Below are 23,256 nucleotides of genomic sequence, written 5' to 3'. Positions count from 1 at the left end.
GCTCTCGACAAATTCCAGGTTTTCGGCTTAATCTTTCTGAACCGTCGCCGCTGCAATCTTTTGGGACAATACGCTTGGTACGGACGGTTAAACAACGTTGTATGCGAAACAGTTTGCTTGGAACCAACTATTTCATGAATTAAAGCAACAGTTCCACGTGGACAAAATTATAAAACACTGTCGACGAGACGGTGTCGCGCCGCGATTTAATAAAAGAGAACTCTTATGAACGTTTGTCACCAACAACGTGGTAATTTTCAATTATTCGGCAAGGCAGATTTTTATAGACTGTTTTGTATAATTCTGTATCGAATGTCTAGCCTAGCGTATTAACATTTCACTACGCATTTTCATATTCTGAGTTAACCGAACATATTTTTCGTCATATTTATTTTACGAGACCGTTGATATCAAGAACGATAATATGAATTTAAAAGACCATTTTCACGTACATAGACTTGGTCCAGAATTGCATGGAAAGGTTACATAAAATCTTATCGAATGTTGAGGTACTAGAAAATAAATAAAGGAGGCTTCAAGCAGTTTAGTATTTAATTTTGTTGACAGTTTTGTTTAATTACACTGCCAGGACGCTACCTTTCTCAGTGGTAGATTTATAATTTTGTCCAAACGAAGTTCAAATCCAAGTTTCAATAAAAAGAAAATGCAATAGGAAATTTTCATTCTGGCAATTTTCAGGAAGTCTTATAATTTTCGTTCCACGAATTGATGAAAAATGTTTTACGTTGGAGTTTTATTTACAGATTTTCCTCGGACCACTTTAACGATTTCGACAATGACAAAATGAATCTAGCGTTGTGGGGACTATTGTTCCGTTGCCTGCCGACCACCAGTTTCCAATAACCGTTTGCGGCTCCCCGATAAGGTTCCCAGATCAAGATTCGTGCACGCGTCAAACTGTTGCATAGCAATGATGACATACCGGAACACGGGTCGTTAACTTTCTCGAACAATGCTTTCACGTGCACGATCGTTCGGGATGGGAATCACGTTATCGTTTGATTACAACAGAAAACTGTACACTCTCCAGCAGAAGTCATTTGCCCCGCGGCACAGAACGCAATAACGTCGACAAAATTGTGACTGGTATTTTACCTCGAAATGGCTGTTCCATGGATACGGGGGAGGGGAAGGGAGAGGTTCGCAAAATACGCGAAAAATTAAGCAGCTTCTCGGAACTGCGGAAAGCTTCTGGTGCAACCGAGTTGGCTCGCGAAAATTGTAGCAGCGCGGATTCTTATGTTCGTATTAGGCCAGCGATTACGCAGTATTAAATAATTATGCGTGCGCGAAGACAGCCATCTCTAAACTGACGATTTTATGCATTCTTAGCGAAAATGGGTCGGTGCAATTTCAAACAGTAAAAAGTTAAGAATGTCGACGCACCATTTTCGATTTTCTACGATTATTTAAAACAATTGCATCCGTTTGGAAAGTTGAGAACCACCAAGTGGTAGAGCATTAATTACCAAAAATCGTACGTATTTTACAAGTTGGCCGTTTTTCAAAGAGAATTAACCCTCGTCCGTCCCTGTTGATGGCAAACATATATTCCGCGGATTGATTTATCATTTGCCTCGCCTGACCGCAGTTATTCACAGTTTCGAGATTAACAGTTTCGATCATTCATTTTCCCGTCGTATAAATATTTTACCTACTCGACGGCCGCGAGATAAATTCAGCTGACGGAAAATAAGAGCAAAAGCGGGCGACTTTGTCAACTCGGTAGTTCCAACAGTGTTAAATCTATTTTACCCCGTCAAAGTACTATGGGCCGAGCGAGGGACCAACTTTCATGCGCGTTTGACTTTCCAGTACGGTGGATCGAGTGTTATTGCCTTTGTCCAATGACAGCCTCATTTCCCGGTATCTGTAATGAAATCTTTGCGAGCGGTTGTTGTGTACGTAGAACCGTACAGTTCAGACCTCATTGTTTTAGCCACCTTATCTTTGCGTCTTCCGCGTGATATACGAGACGATGCTTATACGTTTGCGTACACACACAACGTTGCAGAAATGATTCTACAAACCCAACCTATCCGAAAAACGACCGGGTCGTTTCCAAAGTTCTCGACACCTGCCCTTCGACATCTTCTTGTTCGGATTACTCTTCGTCAATCTCTGTCTTGCAGTTGTTATTAACCTAAATCAAGCTTTACGAATAACTATCCTGACTGACTCCACAAGATAATAATTCTTGGCAAAATACTCGTTGAAAAATTTGCTCCTTTTTAATAATCATTTACAAGTAACACTTGTGAAACGCTTATTGTAGAATTCGGATAATCGAGGTTCCACTAAATCGTCGATTAACCAAGAAAGCATGGCTCGAATGGCGTCGTGTTTGGTATCAATTTAACCAGAAAAATGTCACACGTGTGTCGGGGTAAAAGTGTTAGCAAGATAAAATTGAAAACGAAAAATTTTCGTCGTTAGCAAAATTGACCGAACCTCTTCGGACAATGTAGTGTAGGATAAAATTGAATCCTTCGGTGTCTAAAAATGGTCGCAAACCTCGAGAATAGTGTGGAATCTGTTAAACAGATAAAATGGTCCCGAAATGGTCCATCGATACGGTGTAGGACCGATTTCAGAGTACCGTGAAACCGTCCGACCATTCCCAAGAGACGTTCCCCGTCCCGCTCGCACTTGGTGCATTCGCTCGCTTTCCTTTTCATTGTTCTCGCTTGGTCGAGACTGACCCAATTTAGCAACAAAAGAGCAAGCGAGATGACGAAGTGTTATATAAGATTGGTCAATCTATACTGTTGTACATGCGGCCGTATTTTAGTTAGCGGCGAGGTGTGATTTATCGCACCATTGAAATTGATTTTGCATGTCAAGCAGCACCGCTTTTAATGGATCCTAAAAGGTGAATTCTGAAATAATCTTTTTCCACAGAACGCTAGAAAACTTTAAACTTTTCCCATTCAATGACGCGCGGAATGGATCCGTAATATGGGTTCGTGATAAGAACCAGTTAACCGGACGCATTAATTAGCGCAAATGTTGATGCAGGGGGTAATGAGATGATTAAAAGATAAAGGAGAACGATAAGAAGCAGTTACTTGCTGAACTACTCTAAAAGAAAACAGTAAAAGCGCGTATAACACGCCGGAAATATTCGTACGAAATTATCGAAGTTACACCACCGAGATGAGTATAATGATTTGTAAATTTCTGAACGAAACTTCTCTATCCGATCTATCAATTTCGCTGGAGAACACGGCGAAATTCACGCCACGTCAACTCGGCAAATCACTTTGTTTGTGCACTACGTGCGAAAAGTAAAAGTGGTCAACTTGTTACGGGTTGCTGCTCGCGTGTTGCGACGATGTTGCGGCTCGTTCGAATCGTTCGACATCAAACTTTTATCCATTTAACACGTTAACTACCGTGTAACCCGAATTTAAGTGACGGAATTATTTCGGAACCGCAAAATAGTTTCTGCACCGATTGGTCGACGAAGATGCCAATCTTCCTTGCCCATTAAACAAATTGCGTCGATTTTATCCGACTTTCCCGGTCGCAGTGCTATTTGTTTCTGCGTAAACTGCGAATTTTTAACACTATTCCTACCGACACTTCATGTATACCTATTCCTACAGCGACCGGTCAAATGACCGGTCTTTAGCACAACTTATATTTTTTAATATAGAATGAAGATAATAGCCAATTTGACAGTATAAAAATATAGTTTCTTTTATTTAGGAGTATATAATGTATATTTTATTCGTTTTGCACCGCATAATATTTCGTTTACTATACCCTGTTGGGCCTGATGTTCCCCTAAAAATATTCTGAATAGGTGCTCTTCCAGGATTAGACCCTTCTTTTACTTCTTGCCAAACAGTTCCGTCTACAGCAGTTTCGATTACCTCTTCCTCATTCTCACTATCGGAAGTAATTAAAAATCTCCTTCTCTTTCGTCCTCTACGCACGTTCGAAACATTCTCTTCGTCCTCATCGGTGTTCGAGTCGTTCTCAAATAGATCATAATTTTCCGTATTGTCATTTTCAATATCAAAAATTTCGAACGTCTTGACATTTTGGGAATGAATATTCAAGGGATAAAATAAAAATTAAAATATAAAAATGTAAATCAAGACGGATAAAAAAATGAACGAAAGATAAAATGTGAAGCTTACTACGAAGTGTTGTTGGTTTGGTCACTTTTTTGAAAATGACACTTATAACACGGAATACAATATAAAATAAAAGTAGAATAATAATAGAATAAAACTACAAAATAGTAAAAGACTGCCGAATATGCTCCTTGTAACTTTCACGTTTCGATGCTCTCTGTTCAGCTCACAAGACTTTACCGATTTGAATTCGTGAGAAGACGTCTAGGCATCTCCTTCGGCTATGATTTTATTTATTTTACAGTCATAGTAGATAAGACGATGTAAGAAAATCCGAGGTTCTGGACCGCTTCGGATACCAATCAGGCAAACAAACACCGCGAGGCCGATAGGCGAGCGAGAACTGTAAACACTTTGAAGTGCCGTAAAGCAGTCCCTGGATGGCACTTTTCGGCTAAAATCATACCACAACTGCCTTACCTTTCGTTTGTAACGACTTTATAGTTTTGAAATTGAGTCTTTGAAAGAGTACTATTACAAAAAGATATAAATCGTTCTACCGGTCGAATGACCGGTCGCGGTAGGTAAGACAGACTACAAATTTTTCTCAGAAAATAAACAATAAAAAAGAAGTGAATATTGAAAAATGTATTATACGCATATTTTAGGAAAAGTCGTGAAGTTTAAAGGCGATTCAATTACGTTGTATATAAGAGATTCTAATCGAAATTTCAAAAACGGTCATTTGACCGGTCCCGGTAGGAATAGTGTTAAATCCAGGAGAAAAAAAGGTTAAACTTCACCTGAGGAAACCAGAAATTACTAGTTTTCTTTTAGGCAACCCTGTAGATTTTGGCGAGAAAATGTCGTAAATCCGAGTTTCAATCCTAGGAGATCGCTAGTCGAAAAGTTACGCGTGTGTACCGGGAATAAGTAGAAAAGGAACGTGATGATCAGACGGTCGAAAGCGGCCCAAACGTTTCCCTCGAAAAATAGAACCGATTCGAAGAGTTTCGGTTAGGTTCGGCGTTAACTAACATTCGTAGGTGTTTGAGAAAATCATTGGCCGTACGTGTGTCGTTTATTAAAAAGGATAACTCGTAGGGGTGTCTCAGCGAAGAGCGGGAAAGGTGGCGAATTAGTTTCCGGGCGCCTAATGTTCTTCGCGACGCAGCGGGAGCGTCTCGAAAAGTTCCCTCGGGCGAGATGAGTTACAAAGTAACTCGGTTCTACCTCCATACTGTCGCGGGGACGAGAATTCGGTTAAAAATGGTTCACCTTACAGGAGTTATACTTTCAGTTGAACGAGATTTCCGTGTGACGACGCGAGTGAGAGCCCCGCGCGCAACATGCACTTGCCCGCGCGAGCAATTTCGCGACACAGGGCCACGCGCGTGTACACACACGAACACACGCCGGGGGTGTCGCCCGCCCGGCCGTGTACTATACACGCCAGTATGCGGGAGGCGTGTTATGAAAAAGTCATTTTTGCCGGATTCCATCTCGAGCTCTCTATAGGAGCCGTTCATGTATCGCGAGAACGCATACACAAGCGAGTGGAACAATCATGGAAGGTGCAGCACGTGCCCGGTTCAACTGACGCGTACAGTTTTCTGTACGTTTCTCTGCAGCTATCTTTGAATTCCATGAGCAACGGGGATGAGAGAGCACTGCTACCCGTAGATGTGTAGGTAACGCGCGGCGACTCTCCACGGTGCTCAACCATAAATTTCGATTTCTATCGCAACAGGAGAGTATTCGATTCTCCGCCCGATGATCTATGCTCCCGGCAATGTAATGCACCTAAAGCAGCCGCAACCAGAAAATCCATTCCACGCAGCTGAGAAATCGTGCGAACACCGCATAACTTATCGTTATACCGTATTACCCGGTGGGCCCTCCAAAGTATCGCAGTTCTGGTTTATCGTCGTTTATTTCGCCTAACGAACGATTTCCTGGTGTCGCGTCGCGTCGCGTCGTCGGCCCGACCACGGCCATGGGAAAACCCGAGCATCATCTCGACTAATTATTTATGGTAGAAATCGGGGAACGAAAAACCGACACGTTCTGATGGGTTAGGGTTTCAACGATTCTGCTGGAGCTCGTCAATTATACAGATAATCGTGATTCAGTAGGAACTCTGTTCACGGTAAGTGATTTTATAATCGATTGACTGTGATCCTTTACTTTGTTAATGGTGGGAAAGAACGTGTTGAAGATAAGCGAAAGAATTTACGCTGCGATCCAATATTTAATCCCTAGAATTTAATTTCGACGCTTCAGATTAAAATATTAATTCAATGAGACATAAAATGTCGTTCCCTTTCAAGGAGTGTTCAATTATTATCGTATTCTAACGGTTACTGAAGAATAATTAGTACTATTTTATTTCTCCGATTACTGCAACAGTTTCAGAAGCTCAAACGAACCCGTGAAACATTTTGAAATATTTCTGTATATGTATGAAGTACGATGCAACGTGCTCGAGTGTGATAATAGTAATTCTTTAGTATTAATGTACCGAATGGATTGTTCGTGATTTTTAAAAAATCTTTAAATTTGCACTGCGATTAATTGAAAAGTGACAACAGGCAGAGTGTATTAGCGTATTTTACGGGGAATAATTCGATTGTCACGGCGAGGCGCATCTTGGAAATCAGTTGGCGCAGCCCCGCCGGCGAAATAATTAATAGTTTAATTTAAGTCCTCGCGCCCGGAGACACGAATGCGCGCAAATATTTGCGAAAAGCGGCGCCGATTGGATTGCAACAGCAGCGGCGGGCAAACGGGTTCTGATTTCGATTCGGCTTCGGATCGATCATACGTTACAGACGAATTAACGAAAAGCCGTGCCGAAGGGGGGTGCGCAAGGATTACCATTATTTTCGCCCCCCGTGCGAGCGCGAAACTAGCAAATCCGCTCTATCGTGCAAATATACGCTTCCCTCCCTCGTATAACCGCCGAATCATTTGTTCATAAATATTGATACGTTAAAACCTCCAGACTAAATGAGGCATTTCGTGTTTTAATTTTTCCCTGCTCTCCACACCCCTTGATGCCGTCCATCCCTCTCTCTCTCTCTCTCTCTCTCTCTCTCTCTTTTTCTCTGTGCAATATCCCCGGGATCCTGGCACGCGACAATTTGCATTTAATTGGCTCGTGATTTTCACCCTGCGGATCGATTAACCACTTTTAATCGAAATCATTGAAAAACAATTAATTGCTCCGATAGCCCCGTGCCGCGGATTAAAACGGCCAACTTTTTAAACGGCCAAAGACTGGAGGCCCCTGCGAAAGGATCGCTTTGTTGCTCGAGCATCGCTAATTAACGCGAGGAAATTTAATAACTGCGAGCGCGTTGTCTGTCGACAGTTACCGAACTGTTTTCCGAAACTTATAGCTGAACATTTTTCAACAATTTTTCACTGACAATAACAGTCTCGGATTATAGATAAGCCACATTTTTTGGAGTTATTGTTTCAAAGATTTTTGAGCTCCTTTTTGACAATAAATAATTTTTGACTATTTTTTAATAGACCTCTTCTTCTAAATGTTACTGTACTTTGTAAACCAATCTTCATGTCGTAGTCGACTGCTACTACTGTATTCGTTGTATGGGATTAAAAATCACCTGGATCGTTTTAATAACATTTTTCCCGCATTGCGGTCGTAAAAATGTTTATCCATACTTCCACGGACACGAACATCAGAAGCGCGTGTATTACAGATTTAATATAACAAATGAATTCACTCACGTCCATGAAACCTGCAGAATCTTTGGTTTCGTGGCATATCAGCGAATACCATACTCTTGATTAAAACGCGAACAATGTGAGAACACGACTGCGGCGGTTCACGTCGAAATCAAAACTCATCTTGTCTTTGTGAACGGACGGAAAATGGATTATTGAATTCGTTTGTGAACGTCGTACTAATTAGCACGACAACATCCGAAATCTTTGTGACCCTCTGTGCACCGGGACTCCATTATGTCGGCATCAGGTTTGCCACGACTACTATTGTCTATTCAAACAATCACCCGTAATTAATTCGGAACGTTGTCAGGGAAAACTATAACGAGACTGGGAACAGACGGACAAGAAGTATGATAAGGACACCAACGCCATTCTGTGACGATCAAAGTTCTTAATCGCGATTAATGCACGATTATCCGGCGGCACAAAAATAGTAACTGGATTATCACGTTTCAGCGGATCATCATTATTAGACTGCGGATCTTTACGCATTTATAGTGTTTTCACGGTTTTGGAATACTATAAAATATGTATAGTAACGAACGCTAATAGCATCACTATTTTTACCATAAGGAATTTTATGGTCGATGAACCGAACCTTTTCTTCATATTGGTTTTCCGAAAATAACCTATGACAGCTGGAATTTTGCTTAAGTACTCTAATAATTATCTTGATGCAATTCACGGTGCGGTTTGTGCAAATTTTTCGTGTATAATTCAACATCAATAATTGACGTTAATTCAACGTTAATAATTGAACATCGTTCTAAAACGATCGGCGACACTTGAAAATTACTCTGCTATGCATTGGTCTACATATTAGCTATCACAAATAAAATAAAGCTACTTATATCTCACATTCTGTATTAAATTGTTGGCGCGAGGCGATAAAAATAAATCGTCGATCGGCCACTATATAAATTCGGATATCCGAAAATTATTCATTTTCGTGGTACGAAAACAATTAGCCGAGATTTAAGCAGTGCCGTTCTCACTTGAAATCGCTGTTGCCAAATTTGATTTTCGCAGAGAGTAGCCCCGGTTATAACAAAAATGTAGAGACTCATCGAGATTGTCGAAACGAGTCGATTCATCGATCGCGCGCACAGTTTTATCGAGGATCGCGTGTTTCGTTGAATGCATGAAAAGCAGAGAACAAGTTTATCCGTCCTTATGCATCGCGCTGCAGTTCCGAGCACGCACTCGGCGTCAGCGTGTACGAGTAGAAAAAGGTAAACAGCACCGCAAAAAGCTTTTTATCACCAAAGGTATACTGCGCGTTCGAACGAAAAAAAAAAAGAATCTTAATATAAACCATATCAAAGTGGAAAATTACAGTCTGTGTTTTGCGATCGATAGCACATCCCCAGATGGATCGTTCTTTATTAACGGTGGGAGAGAATGGGGGGAGGGAGGGGGGTTGGTGTACCAGCAGAAAAGCCATGGAAAGTTTCGAATATGCATGGCTATGCAATTCGTGGGATCCCTGGGGGCGCAAAAGTTGGACGGATAAAAACCAAGCGTGAAAAGAAAGAAAAGACGAACGACGAGAGAGAGAGAGAGAGAGAGAGAGAGAACGAGTGCAAGGAAAAGAGAGAAAAAAAAATGTTTCGCGCCGCTAAGCGGTCGACAATTCATTTTCATTCGTCTGCCGGAGGACCGAAAGTTTCAGAAACTCCGCGAAACAAAAAGATAAATGCAATTCTGATTAACACGTTCGCGACGGGGCGCATACTTGCCAATCATGATTTCTCGATTTGCGGAGAACGGAAAAATAAATCCAGTTTAAACCGTCGTTTAAATTCGGAAACCTGGCGAAATCCCTATCGCATTCTAACTCGGAACACGCTCCAGACAGTTTTTGCAAACCCATCTGCTGAAACAATTTTATTCTAACAACAATTGCATATATTTCTGAATTTATTTACCCTGATTTCTCTTATTCGAAAAACGGCTCTGAAATAAAATTCTTCTAGATTTTGGAAGAACGAGAGCTATTCCTCCAAGTGAATTTAATAAATTGGCTATTTTGAGGGAATGTAAATTTAACATTTCAGTTAGTACATTTTCAAATAACTGCGATTTATCAATACGTAAAAATGTTCTGCTGGCTGTTTAACATACCGGAATATTTAAATATGCAATTGAATAAAATGACACGCAGCAGCGTACACGACAACGCAAAAAATTCGAGTTGTTAAATATAAATGCAAAAAAGACGATTCCGTTTTCATAAATTTTAAACGGAGAATTATTTCAATGGTATGAAATAAACACAATATTTCGATTAAATTCTGTCATGTAAAGAATAAAACACGACTCGCGTATTATTTGTAAAAAAGACACTGTATTCTTGTCATTTAAATCGACATAACGTTACATTATTTTCCAAAATTAACCCAAAAACTTCTCTTTAAAAACACCTGTAAAACCGCTGAAACACTAACCAGATGGAAAAACAGAATTTTCTCTGATAAAAATCGAAGTTTGTAGAAACTAGTCGACAGAAAAACAGTTGAATTTTCTCTCGCGAAAGTCAAAGTTCGTAGAAATGTAAAAAAAAAAAACAGTCGAATTATCTCTCGCGAAAGCCGAAGTTCGTGGCAATTGTTCGCGGTTTCGATAATGAGATTTTTTTTTCAAACTGAAATACTAACGTCTCCGGCGAACAGTGGCAGCTTGAAATAATAATCGATATACATACACACGTGACACGGGAACTTTAAAACCGAGTTCCCTTTTCAATTCGAACTTCCTCCGGTGTTCTAACAGGTTACAAGAATCAGAGTTTCCCTCTAAAATAGAAAATATGGTAGAGGCGACTCCCCAAGGATACGATGAAACCAGCAAATCTCTTTTCGAGTACATAGTGCTCTTCCCCGGCTGTTATCTCTTCGTAACTACGGTAAATCGAATCTATATTGAACACGTACCGCAATGTTTTCTCATTCTGGTTTATCGAATTTTAGCGTATTTTATTGACGGTTTGTATGAAACGAGAAAACGTTGCCTACACGCTTTGTCCGCGGAAAATGAATCGAACATTAACAATAGGATGCTGGGGAAAATACAAAACGAAGCTTCGGATAAACCAGAAAAATATTTGTCGACTTTTGTTTGCCATAATTGTCGGAATTTTTCCGATGAAAGGAAAACAAAGACAACGTATAAATGTCGGAACGTAAAATCGAAATGATTCCGTCCATTTTTCGCGTAATTGCTCAGCACTAGGTTTAACGGAGCACTAAAAGCGACTATTTTACTTTATGAAAATAACAAGACCGTGCTAGCCACACTTTTAGCAATATTTTAAAAATAATATGTACCCAAAGAAATAAACTTGCCAAATAATTTCTCACGTACGCATCCTCAGACTTTTAATAATTTTAAATTAAAAATATTAGAACGTATCATTTTCACTTGTTATTAAACACAAAATTATTACGCTTCCTCAAGACACAACAAAGTCATTAACACTAGGTTTACGGAACCCGTAAAAATGACGGGTTCTAATGTTTTTAATTTACGATTATTGAGATTGCGAAGATCCATCTACGTGGAATTACTCAACAAACTTAGTTCCTTAGGTATATATTATTTAAAAAATGGCTGAAAACTTGGATAGACACATTCTTCTTATTTTCATAAAGTAATGTAAAATACTCAGTTTTAATGCTCCGTAAACCCAGTGTTAAAAAGCAATTTTAAAGTTAGATCTAACAACATTTAAAATCGTTTGCAATCGCTGTAATGATAAAATTACTTCGACGGAAGCTGAAACGCGTTACGGAAACGAGTGAACAAAAATAGAACAAGAACGCGAAACCTGTCCGAAGTCGTTTAAATTCACTCGACTACAATTTCCTGCGTGTCGAATCGTTCGGCGAACAACACTGCTCCGCCCAGTTATGCGAGAGACATTCCGTATTCTCGCAGGTGAAACGAGCCGCGAACAGTGGAAAAGTATAACATAGCAAGACAGAGAGTGTCACGTGTCCGCTTCGAAAACACGTGGCTCGCCGGCACGGCGCATGAAAACAAGTTCACGAACATCATTCTGAACAGGATCAATGCCACGTCCCAAACATACATGCCGGTTTAACGAGCGGAGCTGTACTGACACAGTTAGACCCGCCATGTTTACGCATTCACGGTACGCGACGTAATATCTCAAACCCATAACAAAAAGACCGATCAAGTTGCTTCGTATTTTCCTTTCGTTCGAACGGTTCGTACAGCGAATCGATTAATTTACTAGGTCGTTGCATAGGAACCGATTCGTAACCTTAAACAAACAATAATTTTCTCGAAACAAAAAAAAAATCCGCAGACTAGTGATTTCAATTACGAAAAACGACGTGCACAGAATTAATTTGCTTTCAAATTCAAACACATTGCTTTCGACCTACTCACAAACTATTAACCCTTTGCACTCGAAGCTATTTCCCTTCTATATATATTCTTTCGTGCTATACATACGGAAATGGTGCAATTTTCGAACAATCGAACAAATTTAATAATGTAAAAAATATTTTCAATACAGCAATTTTTAGTTTGGCCTTGCAGTCGCAGAGTGCTAAGGGTTCAAGGTAGGCCCTTGCTTTTTTTGGCAACAGCCGTAAAGAATTTTTCTTCTGCATAAAGACCCGCTCTGTCCGATAGTAACAACGATTCATTCGTATCGTCCGAGTATAGTGTGTATCATGCGAGATCCAGGATCGCGGAAATCGCGCGATCGCGGCCGGTGACGGTTCGCGCTAATTGCTCGGCGGCGAGGAAACGAGACCAAAGAACGACTGGCGTCGGATCTCTTTCTAATGGGAGAGGTATTTTTCAGAGATCGGATAATAAACGGAGGTCGCGAGAGCCAACAAGAATGCCGGCGACGCTCGGTCTCAATAATGTAACGATTAAAAGCGCAATAATGCGGAGCGTTTAAACAGCCGATCAACAGCGAAGGAAAACGGCTGCTTATTGGTTCGGAGCGGGAAGTGGGACGCACGCGAGACACAGGTGTGCGAGAGAGAAAGACGGAGAGAAAGAGACGAAGAGAGCAAGAGAGAGAGAGAGAGAGAGAGAGAGAGAGAGAGAGAGAGAGAGAGAGAGAGAGAGACAGCTTGAACACGTGACACGTGAAACGCACGCTTCGCTAAAGTCACGCGATTTCTTTCCTGCGGGAATGGAACAGGACTTGTTCCCGATATATCAAAAACCAGTCGGACATCGAACAAACTTCCCCCCTCCCCCCCAGAAAAATAACAAACCCCACAAACAAATTCTACAAACGAACCTGCCGGCAACTTCCTGCTGCCAGGAAGCGACAGGACCCGATAACCTCAAATCGTCCTGAACCGTACAAACTATATAACAAATCTAATATTTACAAATAAAAAACAGTATAAACCCGTGAGAAATAAATTTAGAAAATAGTTGCAAGGAAAGCGGATGCTAGCGGAGCAAGTGTCGAGTCAGTGCCGGGCTAGCGAGCGCGGGGAGACAACAAAAGTGAAAAGAGGAGAAAGAGAAAAGGAGATGTAGAAAAAGAGAGAGCGAGAAAGAGAGAGGAGAGAGTGGAAGAGAGCGAGAATGGCACACTCTTTCGGTGTAAAACGCTTACCTCGTGCGCCCGGGGATGATGATGGGAGCAGTGTCGGTGCTCGAACATTCCACATACATGGTCCACACAACACACCACGACAATAATGACGAGCGGCAATATAACGGTGCCGCATTGCATCTTCAACCGCACTAGAACCGCCATCACGGACGACACTCGCGCTTCGAAGGCATGACACATACTGAGCGCGCTCGCCGACACCGCGCATTTATATAGGTGTCGCGGCATCCAGCGCCACACCACTCACGTTCGATACCTCGAGGACGGCAGACGCTCTCTGCTGTCACCCCAATAACTCCTTTGAGAGTAACCTGCAAAGAAATCGAACAGGCCGTTCCCATAAATACTGTGGATATCGTCCTTACCCTATACCTCGAATGCCCGAAATATGTAAACATCTTTTTTTTTTATTTTTTCATTTACTTAGAGCGCGCCGGATCGCAGGTAGTAGAACAACGCGGAAACCTGTTTACTCGATTCATTATGCTGAGGACGGTCCTATACCTCGACAATATATGCATTTCTTTTTATAAATATTTATTGTCTGATTTATTCAGTCGCAGCGGTTTAGTGGCCAGTTCAGCGGGGTACGTACAGTGGTAAACGTCGTTAGTATAGTGCTGTGATTGTTATACTGCAGAGTTTTGTGCAATTGTGGCAGAAAAGGGTGAGTAAAGACGACAGAGAAGTGAATACGTCAAATAAATTTAAGAATATTATCCCTTAGCACTCGATTGGCGACTGTAAGACGCCACTAAAAATTGCTGTATCATTATTCAAAATATTTATTACATTTTTAAATTGTTGCATGTATTTAATAAATTGCTAAACATTTCAGTATTGTACGAGTAAATTGCACCATTTTCGTATGTATAACATGAAAAAATATATATAGAAGGGAAGTATTCTAGATCGGAAGAAATGTTTCGTTTTGGAGTTAAAATGGCTTCGAGTGCAAAGGGTTATTACATTATACTCAGTTTGTTAATACCATTATCGGAAAAAAGTATGTATTTTGCCTGAAAATTTGCAGTCTGATGATTGTTATTAACGCTGTGGTTATCGTCCTCGCTCTCTACTTCAAATGAAGAAAATACTCTTTTTTTTTTTATTTATTTATTTAGAGTCTCAGCAGTTTGATATCCGGTGTAAATAGCGATATCCGGTATAAATGGAAATCGTGTTTGCTCGATTTAGGATGTCGAGGAAGTGTAGAGTCTACATGGACGTCGTCAATAGTTCACTAAGATTACTATTAACACTAGGTTTACGGAGCACTAAAAATGGCTACTTTGCATTACTTTATAAAAATCACAAGAATGTGCTACCCACATTTTTAGCAATATTTTAAAAATAATATATACCCAAAGAAATAAAATTACTAAATAATTTCTTATATATGCATCCTTAGAATCTTAATAATTTTAAATTTAAAAAATTAGAACCCGTCATTTTGACGGGTTCCGTAAACCTAGTGTTAATAGTGTGAGAATCCTGTATGTCTGCTTGGAATGTCTAAAAAATTTGTATTGTTAAGTAAACCTATTTTTTAATAGGCTTCTGGTAGGAAACGCGTTAATAGTGTTAAAATACTATATTTTTAGACAGTGTAAACCAATCTTCCATTTTGTGACCGACAATCAAATGTTAACGAAACCACTACCGTTATATTTTTGGTAATTAAAAATCACCGACTATTTTAGTAAAATTTTTGCCACATTTTAAACGAGTATGAGAAATATCTTTTTGAGATTATATTCAACATTTAATATACGTGACAGACGTATCAATGTTCATAAAACGTGCAATATCTTTGTTTTCTTTGAATATCAGTGAATACCAAGCTCGCGATTAAAATACGAACAATGTGAGAATACGATCGGTGGTTCAAATCAAAAGTCATCTAGTTTTCGCAAACGGATGGGAAATGAAAGAAAAATCGACTGTCGAAATGGTCCCTATTCTCTACTTCGAACGTGGAGAATATTTCATTGAAACAAATGATCTGAAAATCGTATTTTTATGTAACTTACAATAGAGCTGAAAATGGGTTAATTGGAAATTTAAGAACCTCCGAAGCGTGTTTGTTTCCGTACCGTGAAAATCGTTCTTAATTCACTAAGACGGCCATTAATATCGTAAAAATTATTCTAGCTTTCTATTTTGAATGTCGATAATATCTTGTTGCAGTAAATAGGCTAGAAATCGTGTTTGCTTGACTTACGGAATATTGCAAGCGTAAAGGCGTGTAGTTCTAGATACTGTAGAAATCGTCCTTAGACTTGCCATTATCGTCTGTTTTTCGAAAGAATACTCTTTATGCGATTTACAAGGTTCCGTATGATGGAAGTGTAGATGTCTGTGTAAGGTGAAAATCGTCCATAGTCTGCTAAGATTGTTATTGGTGCTTAGAATATTTTTTCATATTTTTCTCATTAGATTTTCCATCAGAAAAATTATAAGAATTATTAAATATTTTTTCATATTTTTCTCATTAGCTTTTCCATCAGAAAAATGTTAAGAATTATTACTAACAAAATAAACGCTAACCACGAATTAACAGAAAAATCGAGATTTATTATTACCAGCATAATAAAGAGCGTTTTTCGATCAATAAACGAAGATATCGAAGACATAGTGCTGTCAATATAGTAGAAATTATTTTTCTTCTATTTATAATATCAAAAATATAAGCGATCGAAGGTGTTATAAATAAAATAGAAGTCGTTCTACTTTTTTATAACAATAAAATTGCAATTTATAAAAAAGACGAAAGCATAATTTTCCAAATTAAATAAACCTTATCTTACCTCCCGTTTTTATACTAACAAAATTATAATAAACGTATCAAACAAAAGCACATACTTATAAACGAAGGAGTCGTTTTTCCAAAATTTGTATACTAACAGAATTGTAATACAGAAATCGATGCATATTGAAAGAAATACAATTAAGTAAAGAAATCAACACAATTAACGAAGAATAAACAAAAAGACCGAAAATTGTTGTACAATATTATTTTAAATACATATGTGTGTACATAGGAGTCTCGTAGGCTAATAAAAAGTTTTATATGCGCAGGATGGTTGAAATTAAACATATCATAAATCTCAGTTTCCACAGTTTGATCCTTTTATGAATCAAGTTAGATAGTAAAGTAGAAACTATGTTTCCTCGAGGAAAGAACTCGCATGAAAGGAAATTACGGAGGCCACGCAATGGGATGGCAACGGAAATACAGAAAATAATATACCGCTCCTCGAACGTTTAAAATTATTCGAATAATTGCGAACATCGCTGAGCATTTAAAAAAAATAGCATAAAGATTGCTTTAACTGTGCACACACTCCACATTCAATTACTGAAATATACGTTCGTGTCCGGGCACACTCTCGCTAACGAATAAAATGGACGTAATTTTAATGAATTTGCTTTCATTGATTCGTTTTTCAGCTGGCAATTGCGCAATGTTAAAAGGTTTTGAATCAAAGCTTTAGGAAACGTTGCTGGGAATGAAAGTAACTGTAAAAAATGAAGAAGCTGAAACTTTACCGCAAAATATCGGAATTCCATTTCACGGAGTTACGCCGCGAAATTAAGTTGTTTGTCATGTTAAGTACGCAGGAATGTTAATGTTTCTAGAATGGGAGGTTATCGAACATAAGAATAACGTGCGAGTAATTGCGCGTGAAAATAATTTATTACAGACCATGTATACATTGTTTGTATCGCTTTTTGTTTCAGATCGTACATGTTTTCGCGTACCATTTTTTACTTTGCAAACAGTTCTCGTTTACACAGTGCGGGCAACGTGTCAGAAATTTAGGGTTTATCGATCGCTTCGATTTCAGGTGAGAAAGAACAATGTCCGTCAAAGCGTCTATAAAGAGAGGATGATCATTTGGAGCGGCGGATCTTCTTATTCTCTCAATACCAAGCTGAAAATAAGCAAATTAGAGAATTTTCTGTCGGCAATCTTACGCGAAGTTACGCAAATCGCTTACTTCCTCTGCTAATTCTTTGCAGTACTCGATGTCCATCTCGTGGAGCGTTTCGATGTGTTCGTTAACAAAAGCTACCGGGACTAATATAAAATTCTTCTTCCCTTGTTTTACGTACGCTTTTAGAGCATCGTCGGTGAAGGGAGCTAGCCAAGGCAAAGGGCCTACCTAAATATACATTACTTATGAAATTCCGTCCATTGAATTATTAATAACTCTCTTAACAACTAATCTTGTACTTTTTAATGCTTAAATCTTTCTTCATAATATAAACACACTGCAAACAAACTTTCACAGTTATTATCTAACCCTTTGTTAGTTAATGATACACTACTTTATGACGCAATTTTTAATCTTCCATCGTCTTCTTTTGTAATATTCGTATAAGCTGTACACTGTACGAAAACTTTCTCCACTATTATCTACTTCTTTGTCATTTAATGATACTCTGCTTATAGTTGCAATTTTTAATCTTGCATTTTTTTCTTTCGTAATATCAACTAGTACACTACTTGCACTTTTTTAAAACTACGAATTTCATATTCATGAATGAATTAATTTCTGAACAACTTTATGAATCAATTGCTGCAACATGCGTGTTATAGCGAATTATGCAGTGCAAAAAATATTTGTCCGAGTAGAATAATTATTTCCAGGTCGTATTGTATTTAATAATTGATGTTATAAATTGTTAGTTACAAACACACAAAATCAAAACAATGTCGGTACCTTGGACTGCCAAACTAAACTGTAGGGGTTACAATAATTTAGTTCTTGCATAACTAAGGCAACAGTTGCTCCAACCTCAGATGGGTAAGCATCTCCTCTATTCACAGCCTAAACATAAAGACTCAAGAAATTTCAACTTGGAAAAGATCTCATTACTAATGTTCGGTACTATGATTTATTAACCTTCAGCGGGAGTGAATGAGCTGAAAATAAAACGATAACATCGTCCCTTATTTCCTTAGGGAATTGAACTAACTCCTCCTTAATCCTTTCAGCAATTGTCTTTATGTACAGTGGGTGAGTAGCCCATCTATCTATTATGCTCCATTTCATATTTGGGGGTAGTATCCTGTAAATTACAAATTCCTAAACACAAGATCACACCTCAACTCACTAGGTATTTTTCTAAGACAATGGAACATAATTGCTGTCTACAAGATTCTCTGTCTATAAGATAGCTGTAATTTAAATTGTGTTTCAAGTAGCAAGAACAACTACCTTTTCTTATAATAATTAAATATTGCATTAAAACTGGATCCAGTTGTAGCACAACTATATTGTGGATATTGAGAAAATATTATTGTATGCTCAATGCCATCTCTGAAAAGTAAGCATTCATATAGTATGAGTAATAACGATGGTTTGATATTTGTGATAAGTGTCTACATTTACTGATATCAAATTCTAGTAGTGTCCAGAAGTCTTGAATGTTCTTACAGTTCTATTTCTTGCAGCGTATTCTCAGTGAGAGGATCTGCGTATCGAAAAGCAACGTAGTGCTTGTGTGGTGCAGTTTCTGGCGAGACATTGTCCAATTGTTTACACAGAAGTTCACCTTGCATGTTTGTCCACTTTAAAATCGGAGACCCACCTCCAATCTCATTGTACTTTTTCTGTACTTCAGCTGTACGACGTTTTGCTATCCAAGGACCTAATTTACTGTAACGTACATTACATTATAGACTTCCATTTGTAAAAATTTGTCGCAGAGCTAGCAAATATCGGCCTGTGCAAATCAACCTTTGAACTGGCAGTTGGATCATGTCTCGATCAGTCATTATACGTAACAAGTATTCGTGTACTTGGTCAGTATTCTTAGGCCCACCCATGTTTAGCATTAAAATTCCTGTCTTTGGTTTAACGTTATGCGTTTGTTTAGGTTTCGCTGCTACAGACATATAACGCCATGGTAAAGCAAAAACTCTCCCACTTTGTTTCCCTGAGTAACATTCCAGAAAAATGTATGAAACACACAAAACAACACTACTAAATAAAAACAAGAAAGCAAGATTTAATATCTAACGAACGTAATAAAAAAAAATCTGTTGAAACAACATTGCGTAACATGAATTTCGAATATTCCGCTATTTGACGATATAAACATTCTATAGTCATTTCCTCGAATTTCATAGTATTCTCATATACATATAAAAAGTACGATATTATTGAACATTATCTTTACTTACCGAGCTGCAGCAGCGTTGACAAATTACTTGCCATGTTTAACAAAATAACACTTCGAGGTATGATGCGACACAATCAAGTATACAAGTACGAATGCGAAAATACAGTTTATGCACTATCACGATAGTGACAACCTGGCAGTAGTGTTACTTACAGGTTAGGTGCAACGGGAAGGTTATGGTTGCTCCGGAAAAGAAGTACCGTACAACGTGATTACGCGGCAAGAGATTATTAACATTTTTTTAAATATCGTAGGCGGTATCGGTGTTTGTAATCAAAATATAACAGTAAATAAGTTTGAAATCTATGAGTAGATAAGATTATCAAACATTTTCAACAGGATTAAACTACACGTAAAATTATGACAGACCGTACCATCGAGGAATTGGGTCCGTCAGATTTGGGTACTCTTGATTAGTAAGTATTACATACCGTGTATAGAAATATGAAACTCTCTATTTGCATTACTTTATTAGTCACGGTCCTGCTTTACAGTTGGGAAAGGGTTTACGCGGAAGAACTCGACAATTTCAAAGACCACGGGGACGTTGGCGAAATATGGTTCGGCAGGAATAATTCACAGAAAGTTGTACGGTGAGTTACTCAAATAATACACGATGAATACCATAAAACGCGTATTCGCCACAAAAGGTAAGTCCTGTCATAAGCAATAAGACGTCCTGATTCGTGACTTGTGGCGCTATCTTTCGCAAAGCGCGTATACTTAAACGATGCCTTACCAACCAGTGATCGATTAGTATTCTTCCAAAAATCAAAACATGCTATTTTATTTAAGTACAATTTAAATATTGGAGCTACCTCTCTTTTTATACTGACGAATAATAGGAAATACTCAGAGCAATTTAAAACAGAGTATATTTTATGATAAAATATTCCAGTTGGATAACTACAAAGCTGAAGATCGATAAGGAGAATGATAAAATAATCGATATAGGATGTGGGAATGGAATGACGTTAGTGGAACTTGCAAATAAAGGTTTTGCAAAGCTGATGGGCGTAGATTACTCGCAGAAAGCAATTGATCTGGCCTACGAGGTATTGCAAGAAAATAATTTGTCGCGCATTGATCTGAAAGTTTGTGATATATTGGATGCAGGATCCTGCGACTTACCAACAGATTTCAAAGTAGCGCACGATAAAGGGACTTACGATGCAATAAGCTTGCATCCGGAAGATCCTGCCACGAAAAGGAAACTGTACATAGAAACTATTAAAAAGATTTTATTACCAGATGGTTATTTAGTTCTAACATCTTGTAACTGGACCAAGGAAGAATTGGAGGCTCATTTCCAAAACAGTAAGCCATTTATTGATTATTTGGAAGCTAAAATGAAGTACTACTGTAATTTTTATTTTATATAAAAATTCGAGGACGTAGAGTAGATTAATTTGCAGTTTGAAAATTCGGCTAGCGCTCGTGCAGTGAAATATACTGAAAGTAGAAACAGTTAGCAATAGTCAGACACGTTTTCCTTGCATACGTAACCTCGTGCGAAGAAATGTTCTTCTATACTTTCGGCTCATGTTTCTATGCAATTTTGACGTGCTTCTTGATTTTGCTATGAATATATTAGAAATACTATCTAGTTTTAGTTTAGGTAATAGTGGTAACTATGATAAATAAATTCTGCAATATTTCAGATTTCACCATTGTGGATGTTCTTCCATCAGATTCATTCTCCTTTGGGGGGCAAAAAGGAAACACTGTAACACAATTAGTTTTGCAAAAGAGTAAATAAAGAATTAACAAATATACGGAAAGTTTTCGACGTACCTTCATCACATAGTTGAAAGACTGTGGATATTTTGCATTTATAAAAAACATGAAATAAAAAATATATTAGAAGAATTTCAGAACACTGTTAATTTATTTTTAGTGTGCTGAAATTCTTAGGAACAGAAATAAATTTTCATCTAACTACTTCTTCAACAAATTCATACATCAGACGAGTGTAGTAATGAAATTTTTAGACAGCCGAAATATATTTATTTGTGCTCAAATCAATTGTGCTGGTAATATATTTTTATGGTAAAAGTAAGTAATGCATATTGCTATAGTACTATCACTAAGTTACAAACGTTATAAAATGCACCATAGCTAAAATAAGCGCAGAAATAAGTTTCTGTGTTGAAATACTTCGTATTAGTGTAAATTACTATTACATAATTTGTATATCTGATTGTATACAGTCACATTGATAAGTAGGGTATTGTTGGCATATAAAATGATTATGTGTGCTTTGTCGCTCAAAAGCATCGAATCACCCAATTTTTGATCAATCAAAAACAATATATTTCCCAACATACAAAATAAATTTAGTTAATTTAGAAATTAATTTAATTCAATTGTAGATACGTGGTCAGGTATTACAATTTATAGAAATGATACGTAACGTAAATTTCATTGAACAAATTAATTTTAAATCAGCATAATATTCATTAATGCAACACAAACGAGACTTGTCAAGTGATTCAAAACCTTTGGCTGTCTATGTAATTCTAATTGTTACATTTGATTGGTTGCACTACTTACATTGTGCAATATGTTACTCTATACATCTGCTGATAAAAGTTAAGAAACAAAATAATTCTAGCACACTTGTTTCAATTGTTTCTTTCGATTTCAAGTTTTCCGAATTTCGTTCGAATAATTTTCTGCACAAATAATAAAGAGAAAAACTATTATATACTATTTTACTATTCCTAATTATTTTGTTTCCTAAGTTTTCTCAGTGCGTGTATAATTAAGAATAAAGATTTTTCAAAAATCCATTATGCTTATACAGATATTTCTTCAGTCAGAGTTTCACCATTTATTTATATTCGCCATGTTTGTTCTACTGTTTCTTCTCTTATTCCGATAGTTATGGAATAAAATGTTTATTTATTTTTTAATAAATGAAAATTTCACGGTATTGTACATGTTAAATTTCTCAGTACGCAGCTATTCAATCTTAAGGATATTTTGTATCTTCTATGAAGTATGAAAATTAAAATTGATATGGCGTTTGTGTAAATTAAACCTGAAATTTTGTGTAGAAAAACGATGTTACTGAATATTTAGTTTCGATAGTTTAACAAATGAATGCTTGGAATAACAATTCTCGATGGAAAACTAGAATAATTTTTTGAAAATTCTTAAAAATTATATTCACGTGTTTTTGGTTATAGATTTGAAATTCGCTGGTGTTTCGACAAAAAGTAAGTGCCATAAAATGATACATATCTTCTCTACTCCTAATGTCGAAGTCTTCGGTATCTAATCTCCTTTCGCGTGTAAAACATTCTCAATACTCGGAAAAATTCTGGTTCGCAATATGTTAATATTATAGATTACATTATTATGTTATACTATTAAGTAATGGAGGGATTCGGCATACTATCGTTTTAATCCTTAACTGCCTAGAATATTTCGAAGAAGCATAGAAGTCTGTTACGTACAATTACATTAAAATATTAAACTCATTTTTATATAATAATTACAATTTATAATGAATAATCCCTAATTTAAACCTTTTTCATATTACGAATTTCTCGCAACAATATACATTAAAATGATAAA

General features: G+C 37.7%; 3 protein-coding genes across 3 annotated transcripts in view; 1 reads left to right on the top strand and 2 right to left on the bottom strand.

The window, feature by feature from the left end:
* Invadolysin (leishmanolysin-like peptidase, invadolysin) overlaps window positions 1-20,241 on the bottom strand; it is a 132,248-nt gene extending 112,007 nt beyond the window's left edge. Inside the window, exons 1-2 of the mRNA XM_076802811.1 lie at window positions 20,106-20,241; window positions 13,480-13,790 (exon numbers count right to left, since the gene is read on the bottom strand). Of these exons, the coding sequence (XP_076658926.1) occupies window positions 13,480-13,707 (228 nt within the window). The 5' untranslated portion in view covers window positions 13,708-13,790; window positions 20,106-20,241. The remainder of the gene's footprint in view (window positions 1-13,479; window positions 13,791-20,105) is intronic.
* LOC143362558 (EEF1A lysine methyltransferase 2) lies at window positions 14,041-22,157 on the top strand. The gene is made up of 5 exons (XM_076802832.1): window positions 14,041-14,146; window positions 19,830-20,090; window positions 20,169-20,267; window positions 20,573-20,991; window positions 21,336-22,157. Exons 2-5 carry the CDS (start codon window positions 20,035-20,037, stop codon window positions 21,431-21,433), a joined length of 672 nt encoding a protein of 223 aa, XP_076658947.1. The 5' UTR covers window positions 14,041-14,146; window positions 19,830-20,034; the 3' UTR covers window positions 21,434-22,157.
* Window positions 17,161-19,813, bottom strand: Fech (ferrochelatase, mitochondrial). The gene is made up of 8 exons (XM_076802830.1): window positions 19,676-19,813; window positions 19,230-19,428; window positions 18,927-19,148; window positions 18,708-18,809; window positions 18,393-18,558; window positions 18,210-18,317; window positions 17,484-17,648; window positions 17,161-17,417 (listed from the first exon to the last, which is right to left on the bottom strand). Exons 1-8 carry the CDS (start codon window positions 19,707-19,709, stop codon window positions 17,220-17,222), a joined length of 1,194 nt encoding a protein of 397 aa, XP_076658945.1. The 5' UTR covers window positions 19,710-19,813; the 3' UTR covers window positions 17,161-17,219.
* Window positions 22,158-23,256: the final 1,099 nt, after the last annotated feature.

The sequence above is a fragment of the Halictus rubicundus genome, chromosome 17 (genome assembly GCF_050948215.1).
Source record: "Halictus rubicundus isolate RS-2024b chromosome 17, iyHalRubi1_principal, whole genome shotgun sequence".
Lineage (NCBI taxonomy): Eukaryota > Metazoa > Arthropoda > Insecta > Hymenoptera > Halictidae > Halictus > Halictus rubicundus.
This window is presented reverse-complemented; position numbering and strand designations above follow the sequence as displayed.